Source organism: Tenebrio molitor, chromosome 5 (assembly GCF_963966145.1).
Source record: "Tenebrio molitor chromosome 5, icTenMoli1.1, whole genome shotgun sequence".
NCBI lineage: Eukaryota > Metazoa > Arthropoda > Insecta > Coleoptera > Tenebrionidae > Tenebrio > Tenebrio molitor.
This window is the reverse complement of record NC_091050.1, coordinates 22,855,557-22,865,918: the sequence shown is the minus strand read 5'-3', so window position 1 is coordinate 22,865,918 and position 10,362 is coordinate 22,855,557. Positions and strand designations below refer to the sequence as shown.

At 34.6% G+C, this 10,362-nt stretch overlaps 1 protein-coding gene and 1 long non-coding RNA gene across 3 annotated transcripts in view; both read right to left on the bottom strand.

Annotated features, from left to right (window-relative positions):
- Positions 1-228: 228 nt before the first annotated feature.
- LOC138131904 (cytochrome P450 4d2-like) overlaps positions 229-10,362 on the bottom strand; it is a 100,072-nt gene continuing 89,938 nt past the window's right edge. The window contains exon 9 of one of the 2 annotated variants that reach the window (XM_069049173.1): positions 229-563. In XM_069049173.1, coding sequence (XP_068905274.1) covers positions 406-563 — 158 coding nt within the window. In that variant the 3' untranslated portion in view covers positions 229-405. The remainder of the gene's footprint in view (positions 564-10,362) is intronic. The other variant, XM_069049172.1, reaches the window with a different exon arrangement.
- Positions 6,735-7,636, bottom strand: LOC138131905 (uncharacterized). Its single transcript, XR_011159945.1, has 2 exons — positions 7,039-7,636; positions 6,735-6,982 (listed from the first exon to the last, which is right to left on the bottom strand). It is a non-coding gene; the product is annotated as an uncharacterized lncRNA (long non-coding RNA).

The window sequence follows — 10,362 nt, the reverse complement described above, 5'->3', positions numbered from 1 at the left end:
TCATTGACATTTATTTTATAAAGGTGTTTTTTTTTTCGTTGCTATGATTTGTTAGCAATGTTGCCGCGTTTGAAAACTACTCCCCCACACAAAATTTTATCATATTTAACACTGACGAAGAAACGGATTTTAAACGTACATATTCGTGAAAGGAATTTTTTGGATATCTGTTGGGGGCACCTTTGAAAGCTGACAGATACAATTATGTTTCCACATCAATAACAGAATCATTTAGTTTTATAGGTAGTTTAGTTATAACTTTCAAAAGTTCTTGCGTGTTAACGAAAGGCCAAAAGCAAACAAAAAAAATTTCTTCATGGTCCATGATTACTATAAATTGTGTATCTTCTTTGGTGTCCGACCTTTTTGACACACCCGATATAAACGTTTACTACATTTTTTTCTTTATCTAAATTTCAAACTAATTTTAATTCCATTGGCCGATTTTAAAATAGATTCACAAACAAGTTCCATTTCATGGTGTGGGAAAGCAGGTTGTAACTCATATTTTCTCAAAATTTTCGAGATGGTACTTTTCATTTCCAACATAGCAAATTTTTGACCTGTAACAAAATGTACAACTGTACAACTGGAGTATACAGCCTGAGTCAGCTAAAACAGGTCAGTCGTATAAAACAGAAACTAAAGAATAATTTGAAATTTTTTTGTGGTAAACTTAATGTGTGGTATACTCTCATTGTATGCACATTTTTTTAGGATTCTTTAATAACCCTAAGGAGGTATTAATTAAAACAAGACGTCAAATATTTTTTTTGTGTGCTAATTTATACCTTTTTATATTCAGTTAAAAAAGGTTTTCTTTTAATAACGTTAGTGCATTTGTTTTGGTAAACATTAAACAGATTTGCTCAAAACAATCCCTAAAGTGCGTCTATCGATATTTTAAAACGACCTTTTGCTTCCTTCAGTGGTTTATTGCCCGCTAACAAAGATTGTCGTAAAAGTGGTGAGTAACCGATCCTCAATAATCCGCAGGTACCATCGAGAGTTTTTGTTACTGGGTAGGTAAATAATCCCCTAGTAATGAGACCATCATAAACGACCCAAAATGTTAACTGTGTTTAAAAAGTCGTTTCAAAATATCGATAGACGCACTTTAATTCTCAAGAATTATTTCAGCAATGTTGCTCATTTATTCAAAACAAAAGACAACGGGATCACTACTTGACTCTGTTTTGAATAAAAACGACAACATTGCTAGAATCATTCTTGAGAATAAGGGATTGTTTTGAGCAAATCTGTTTGATTTTCATCAAAACAAATGCACTAACATTATTTAAAAAAAAATATCTCTTCAACTGAATATAAAAAGGTATGCATTTGTACAAAATAGTTATTTTTGTATTAAAGAACGAGTTTTATAAGGGTTGATTTGGCGGGTCGCAAATGAGTTCCTTCACGCGGTCAAATTTTTGCAGGTCTCTACCTTTTTGACCCTTATCGGCAAACGAATTCCTTCAAGTACCTGTAATTGGATTAAAGACTGCCGGTCCATCCGGACTGACCATTAGCCACCTGATAATCAACTAGCACAACACGTACAACAAATGCGAGTGAATATTTTCATTCTCATTTTAAGAGTCAATTTTACAGTAACGATCCCTCCATATTTATATTTGTTGATGTTCTCTTGAGGTTTCAAACGTTCATTTATAGCAAAATAAAAAGCGCAAACACTTTTAGTAAAAAATTAAGAAAAGACGTAAATTAATAGAAAGAACGTTTACAAAATTTGATTAGTAAATACCGTGCGATCATTTAAATTATAAATTAGAGTAGGCGGGATCTTTTTTATACGATTGCCCAGAATGCCAATTGACTGATTAAATAAATGTGAGGTTATGGTTAACTTTATAGCGTTTATGGTTCCCATGTTCTGTGGTTCCCATATTCAATCGTTTTAATTTAAAGGAAATGAAAGCAATAAAGAATAATGTAGTTTTATTGAGAATTACACAAAGCTTCAATGCAACTGTTAACCCTCCGTTGCATATTTTCAAATGCATTACAGAAAGTGTTCAAAGTGTTCTCTCCAAGCTTCAATGCAACTGTTAACCCTCCCTTGCATATTTTCAAATGCATTTTCCAACATCTGAACGGTTATAGCGTTGCATGCATTAAATAGTGCCCAGAAATAATCTAAATTAGAAATTTAGATGATTCAAAAACCACTGACTGTATTTTATTCGCGTAGGAAAATCTCGTGGGAGCAGCTCTTAAACGACGGTAATTTTATAGGAATGAAGATTTAAATCTTGTTTTAATATTTTGTGACGAGTTCCATTTGAGAGGTCCATCTCTTGGGCTAACCTGCGGGGAGGTTTTTTTTGTTAGGATACTGCTTCATTCTTGCTGAAACATCTGCCACAATCTCAGGAATTCTTTTTTTGGGCGTTCCGCTACCGGCTTTTTGACCAACAGTCCCAACATTACGAAATTTCGCCACACATTTATAAATTTGTTGGACCAATTTTTGGTAATCTACAGGAAAATTAGGGAATTTGTTTTGAAAACCATTAACGCAGTGCTCTACAGAATACTTCCATTCGCCATTCTCTTGTTGTTCAGCGTTTTTAAAATAATTCTCAGTAAGAAAAATGTTCTGTTCGAAATAAAAAATTTTGAAACGTCACTTTGACAATTCAAATTTTAAATCAAATTTACAACAGTTAATAATGCCAACCTTATTTAAAATTCACAGCCCGCTCTAATTTATAATTTAAATGATCGCACGGTACAACAATAATGTTCTTGACGTTTTTAGTTATGTGAAAACAGTTTCGTATTATAAAACAAAAATGTTTATGTAATTATGTTTACCGGTTTCAGTATAGTTAAGCGTTGGTTTACATTCACAAAAGTTGGATGGTAGGTGAGTCATAACTGTACTAGTACAGTTATGGAATCATAACTGTACTAGTACAGTTATGCTGTAGGGTAATATTGCCATAGTGACAATAGTGACATGTCGACAACAATCAACAAATGAAGACAATATCTAACTTTATTCGTTATTAATTCAAACAATCGGAACTAAAAACAACAATAATTACTTAAATAGACGGAACTCTGGCATAGTAAAAGTGAACTGCACTTCATAGCATGGGGCATCGGGTAGTACCTACGTCCATAATGATGAGAGGCCGAGTGGCTATATTTCTTCGACTCTATAAACAAAAAGATAAATACGCTACGAAACTAACACTATGAGCACTTACCAGTTCATGAAAATACGCCAACATCACTGTCATTTACACTTGTAACCTTATTTAGATCCTGCCCTTGTTTGAGTGTCTATGATTTCAGATAAATATCTCCTGCCTTTCGATTTTTCCGGTATTAAGCTATTTAAAGCTTGTTCTTCTTCATTTAAGACGTTTTTCGGTAAAACACTATCATTCAAACTCATTTTGCGAAATGTCTGTTTGTATAAACAACCAAATGTAACTATGACACTCGAACATATCATGCAAACGCGATCAACTCAATCTACGCATTTGTGTGTTTGGATTTAATTGTTTTAAATTTTCTTCGGCTTATTCTGAAACCGGTAAACTATTGAACAAACCGCGGATGTTATGAATCATAACAACCTTAGATGTCTTAAAATCCTCGCTCTACGAGCTCGGATTTCAAACCGACATCTGCGGTAGTTATGATAGTCATAACATCGCTAGGTATGTTAATAGCTATATTAATATATTGTACTCATTAAAAATAAATACATATTATTGTTTCGTATTATAATAAAATTTAATTTGTATAGGCCGTGCCAAACCCAAATAACCACCACCTGTTGAATTCGGTTAGTGAAAACAAAATTACACTAAATGTATATTGGCAATTTTGATATTACTAGGATGCTAGACCAATCAAATCTAAGTACACAACGTTGCCGGTTGATTTTCTGGGCAGCGTTGGTGGTTATTTGGTTTTGGCAAAGACTATGTTTGAACATTTTGTAAACTCTGTCCACTCATAGATTGCTTGACATAAATGTTACTAAAAATGTTCACTTACGCTATAACAAATAGATCCGGCGCGAAATTTAAAAATATGGAAAGAGTAGGTTTTTTACACGTGATGTTTTATTATTATTCTGCATGTTTGCATTTAGGAAAGACGAAAGAAAACTTCAGTATAGTAGGAGTAATATATTAGGTTTTATTAATACAGGGTATTTAACGAATAATAATGTGCCCGAGGGAATAAAAAATGCAACCCACAATAATACATTTTCGAATTTCCGAAAAAGCTGGCAATTGAAATTAAAATATCCAGCTTTTTCCGGAAATGGCTAAATACAAGCAAGAGATTATTTAATAGGTTCTCCTATTTAATGCATGAACAAAAATTACCTCTGTATCATTTTCGATGTTTGTAATGTCACTTAAAGTGTTCATAATGCTAGATTCTTGAGGCACGCACTCACTTCACAAATTTAAAAAAATCAACAAGAAATCGCAACGGAACAGATCAAAACAGCAACACGATCAAACCGAATAACTTTTAAAACCAGAGAATCGCAAAACAAAGCTCTAAAGATGAAAAATCGCAAATCTAAATGCTTAAACCACTTGACAGAACTGACAATTTCAAATTTGAAATGTCATATAATTTATTTTTCGCGTGGGTTTTATAACAACCAATGAGAATCAGTGGCGCGAATGCTTCAAGATATTACCAACACAATCTAGATATGATACTTTCTTAATACAGGGTGTCCCAGAACTCGCGGATCAAATTGAAACTGTATATTCCTTGATGGCAATGAAGGTAAAAAACGTTTAGAAAAATATTCAAGATGCAACAGCTTTTTAGTTATGAATTAATCAAATTGACCAGTAGAACTCGATCTAATTTTCCCTTTATGAGAAAATTGACTACCTTCCTCAATTGCCAAGCAACGTATAATTCGATGAATAATAAAATTATTTTCAATATTTATCTGGTCAACTTGTCGAAACAGACGTCAAAAGTGACAGCTACTTTTGAAATAACCAAAAATTGGATAATTTCGCCAAAGGCAGGCTAACAAATGTATAGAATCTTCATCAGGGAACGCAAGAAGTTTCTTCTTTCGGCAATGAATGAAATATGGTTTGTTATGAGTGAAAATTTTCAGAGGAATTGTAACCTTGAGGGGTATGGGAAATTGACGGGAGGGATATGATGAATTGAACCTTTGTTGATGGAAGATAAAATGGCGACGTATGCGTCAAGTGAGTAACATTACTACCTTAAAAATCTTAGTAAAAAGTGAAATATGCAGGGCCTGTGAAGTGAATCGGAATCACAAGAAATTTACCCTGATTCCTGTGCATACACTCTGCATCTGCAACGTATTAGCGCAGTTACACGAGCGGGACTCGTCATCGTCGAAATGAAAGAAAAGAGTTTTAGGAACATTCTTGACATTGCAAAAAAGCTGGAGACCACCAACTTCTTGTCAGGTAGGCACCAAGGACCCAGTGCCTCGAGCACGATCCTCCAACCGTAGAAATACGTTATAATTTGGATGTGGCAAACGTCGTGGAAAACGTATTGCATATTCCCTTGCATCCTCACGTGCATTGCGCCCGCACTCTCCATAAAGTATAAGCATTTCGGCATACTCTGCAGCTGTATTCATGATTTCAATATGAAGTTTGACAATTTCGAATCAAATTATAACTTGACGTTGTCAAAATCTTCACAGTTGCCCAAACATTTACTTGAAATTCCATACCATTCTTACTAGAATTATGTTGCTAGGCAATTCAAACTGTTGGTTAAATTTACGTGAAATTCAAATTAACAGCGTCCTTCTGATTGGTCAACTTTATTTATTCATTACAAAAAATCGATTATACCCTGTCCTTTTTTTTAAACGCTATTGCTTTCAGTTATCACCAAGGAAAACGCACTGTAAGTTTGATCCGCGAGTTCTGGGACAGCCTGTATTTTGTTTCTAAGGATATTTAAAAAAATGCATTCTATCAGTGGACGTAGTCTACTAAGTCTAAGTGTTTCATTTTGAGAAAGAATAAATACTTTAAAGAGTACCTGCTTTCCCGTATCATTTTTCTGTAATTAGCCCGTCCCTGATAATCCTCTGCGTTTCGCTACCTGACCTGATATCCACCCTGGTAAAGTGCGTCTATCGATATTTTAAAACGACCTTTTGCTTCCTTCAGTGGTTTATTGCCCGCTAACAAATATTGTTGTAAAAGTGGTGAGTAACCGATCCTCAATAATCCCCAGGTACCATCGAGAGTTTTTGTTACAGGGTAGGTAAATAATCCCCTAGTAATGAGACCATCATAAACGACCCAAAATGTTATCTAGTGTTTGAAAAGTCGTTTCAAAATATGGATAGACACTTTACCTGCATTTGGAGGAACTCGTTTGCACCATATATCTATTAACTACTATATAGGTAACGTGGATACGAGAGTGAAGCAAAGATCTGGAGATACAAAACGCAGTCCACTTATGCGCAGGCTCGTTTTCTGGAGCAACTGATTGGTGGAGGGTGGAGTTGTTTTTCCCACAATCCGCAGCGCGCAGCAGCAACATCCTATATTTAAATTCCTGCCATGCGCAGATTATACAGAGTGATCAACAAGGACTGAAGCTGTTGGCAACAATGACATCCTGATGAAAATTTCAGTGGAGTTGGTAGCATTACATTTTCAGTTGTCAATTTTGACGGGCAAATTTAAACTTCAAAATCAAGTGTCATTTTTGTATCAATTTATTAATGAAAATGGTTTTTACACTAGAGCAAGACATTTTTATTGGTATGGCGTACTTTCGGACTGGAAATTTTGATGCTGCTAACGGTTGGCAGTATTCCACGGAGCACGGACGATACATTGCACCAATTTCAACAAATGTTCCCCGAGCCAGTTGGTACTTTGGGCGGCGCGGTACCTTATTCGCGTTTAGGCAGCATTGCACGAGATTGGTGCAACGTTACCTACAAACAGGTGATGTGAAAAAGGCCAAACCTACTGGTAGAACATCTACACTTACAGAAGATGTAGTTGAGAATGTTCGAGGTAGAATGGAACAAAACCCTCGAAAGTCAGTGCGAAAGCTTTCACTCCAAACAGGCGTGATTCTTATGTAAAACACACGCATCCAAAGTTCTTTGTTGGGTACGTTTAATGCAGGGCCTAATAATCCTTACCATTAAAAATCCCGTCATTTCTTTTCCTTACTTTACCGGCTTGTCATATGGAAGTTGCCTAACCATTTTAAAGAAGAAATTAAAGTTCCACCCTTACAAATTTTCCCGGATCTAATCCCTGCATCCCGCAGACTTTCAGCTCGAAAATAATAACGCATAAAACATGTTTCTGTTTCTCAGGAGGGGCATGCGGGCACGGCCTGTCGCTTTTATGAATATCGAAACAGTGGGCCATTATTAAGTACCGCTAATTACATTTTATACTGTTTTTGGTCGTTTTGTACGTATCGTGTTTTAAAACTACCAACTCGTAACATAACCTAAATTTTTTGACATTCACAACTTGCAGCGGGTGCCAACACTGACGCACAAAAAAATTTCATAATTTGGGAATATTTAGCTGTCATTTGCTGCCAACAGCTTCAGTCCTTGTTGATCACGCTGTACTTGCTCTTAACAAAGTAGTTGAGAAGATGTTTCTATACTGCTCCCACCCATGGCAATGTTTGCTTCACTCTCGAGCAAAGTAAAGATACGACGTTACCCATATAGTAGTTAATAGATATATGGTTTGCACCGATTTGGCGCACAAGTCCCAAGTGTCGAAAACGACTCGTAGGGAAGTTTTGTATGGGACGAGTGCGCCAATGCCCTTATAAAACGAGATTTTATGTTATTTTTTAGAATTTGCACCCTTGTTTTAATTTTTAAATAAAAAAATTAAATTTTCAAATTGTAGGGAATCTATACCGGGTGTCACTCTCAAAGTCGAACATAGGCAATTAACACTGTGCATTCAGTTTATAGATATCATGCCATTATTTCGATACATCAATAATATTAAAGAATTAAATTAAAATATTAAAGTATGTAATTAATAGTTTAAGCAGTTTTTATTATAAATTATTTGAAAAACTTACAATGCTGTTCTTACCTTAGTAAATAATAAATCTAATTAATTTGCTGAATTTAAATTTCCCTTTATTAAAAATCCCAGTCTATATGCCATTCACGATGTTTTGGCATAAGGGGAGGCTATGGAAAAAGTGCATTTAAGTTGGCAGTAAAGCTGTCTGTTGAATTAGGTTATGTTTTTCTAAGTTTGAGGTTATAAACTGCGTCATTGTCTAGTGCATTGTTGTCAGTTTTACTAGTTTGCAATAGAACAATACTCACACATTTTTAATCCAATTTAACAAAACAGGAAACTGACTTGAACAGACTACAGAATAGTATGGACCGGGATCGAAAGACGAAGTGGCTCCTGTTAATTTATGCACCACTTAGATAACCAACCAATTAGTAACTTCTCAATGAATTTTTCATTTTAACCAAAACATTCCTAGAACTAGATTGTATAAAATCTTGTACCTACTTATTAAGCCTTACTTTATTCGAATCTTTCTGCAGGACAAAAAAGAAAAAAACTATTCAACTTCCATAATTTCATTAGAAAATTCTGAATCATCATTCATTACCTGCATCAAAATCCTTATCAAATTCCGACTCAGATTCTCCTAATGAAATTATTAAAGGAACAACGTTTTCAAGTGAAAGATTTCCCATTAATTTTGTCCGATCTTCGGAAATAAGTTCTTCACAATATCTACAAAAATGTTGGCAAATTTCAGGAGTGCATTTCAAAATAGACTCAAGCCATAAATTCACAACTCTATCGCGAAGTTATAATAGGTCTTACAAAACCCCTGTGCCATTTCAATTGGGTCGTTGTTTCTTCCTTCACTATCCGTGCTACATATTTATCTTGTACTCATCTACGATTCAATTTGTACATAAAAAGAACTTGACTTCACTGTAACTTACTGAAAATATGTTCTGCAGTCTAATACAAACACCGTCAATACGTTTTAAATTCGCTTGATTATGATTACCGTAAATTCGGCAACATGTTACGTTCATTTTGATAGATCCACATGTCAGGCACTTTAGTGACAGCCGAGATGACAGAAATCAAACATGTATCCAACGTTAAAAAATGAAATCATAGCCTCCCCTTATGCCAAAACATCGTGAATGGTATATATAATGCATTCATTTTTGTAATGACGAACTAAAGTTACTAAATTTAGTAACTTTTGTCTTGTGAACACATCTTTTTACCGCGAATTTGGGCTTTTAAAAAGTTAGGTTATGGGTCACGTCATTTGTCCTGTCAAAACTGATCCCAATCAAAGCTTATTGAAATTAAATTTGTTTAAAGTCCATTCACTTTGGATTTCCCTCTCAAGGTCAAATAATTAAATTTTTTGGGGCTGTAATTATGTTTTGTAAATAGCGACATGCAGGTAAACACCGTACATTTATTGCGTTACAATGTAATAAATTAACCAAATTAAGTTTGTTGGAAAAACAAATGACAAATATGTAATAACATTTGGGATTACACGTACAGAGCGCAGTTTAAGCATCGACGATTGTAGCTTTTTTTAACTTTTTTTTTGGCATTTTGGGTAAGTAAGTGTACACTTGTGATGCACTGTTCTTTTTAGAATAAAAAATCTCTATCAGAAGTGTTAAAAAAAATATGTGTTAGCATTTGAAAAATATTTTTTTGACAGTTTAGCCCTGAAGTCCTTGGACCTATATGTGAATATATTAGGGCCTTTTGTAGCCTATTTAGGGCCATTTAATTTGGTGTATAAATAATTAAAATCCTCCGATAAATAAAGGAGTTATGGACTCAAATTCTTTTTCGGGGACACCTGTGTATTACGTTCATACACTGTAAAAAATTAGCGTAGTAAATGCGGAGTGAATTTGGAGCGAATGCGGAGTGGGTGATTTGTAATTGATTTAATCCCCCCGCAGTGAAATCCACTCCAAGAGGGAATTTATTTAGATTATTCATAAAAAAAAACTCTTCGGAGTGAAATACAAAATTCTTTGACTATTAGTGGTTTGCCACCACATAAGTTAGTATTGAAAGTTAATTGCACGTTTTACCGATCAGAAACTTAAATACAAAGGAAGCATTAGTCTATGGAACAAGAATCGCATCAAGTTTATGCATCGCAATGCTGTTGATTGCGAAGTTTTAACTGGACCCGAACGCAATAAGAGAATTTTGATTCCACGTATAAAGTTAACATATTCAAGTACTATTTTACCATTTAATTTCAAAAAAATCAATTTCCAATTATAGCTGC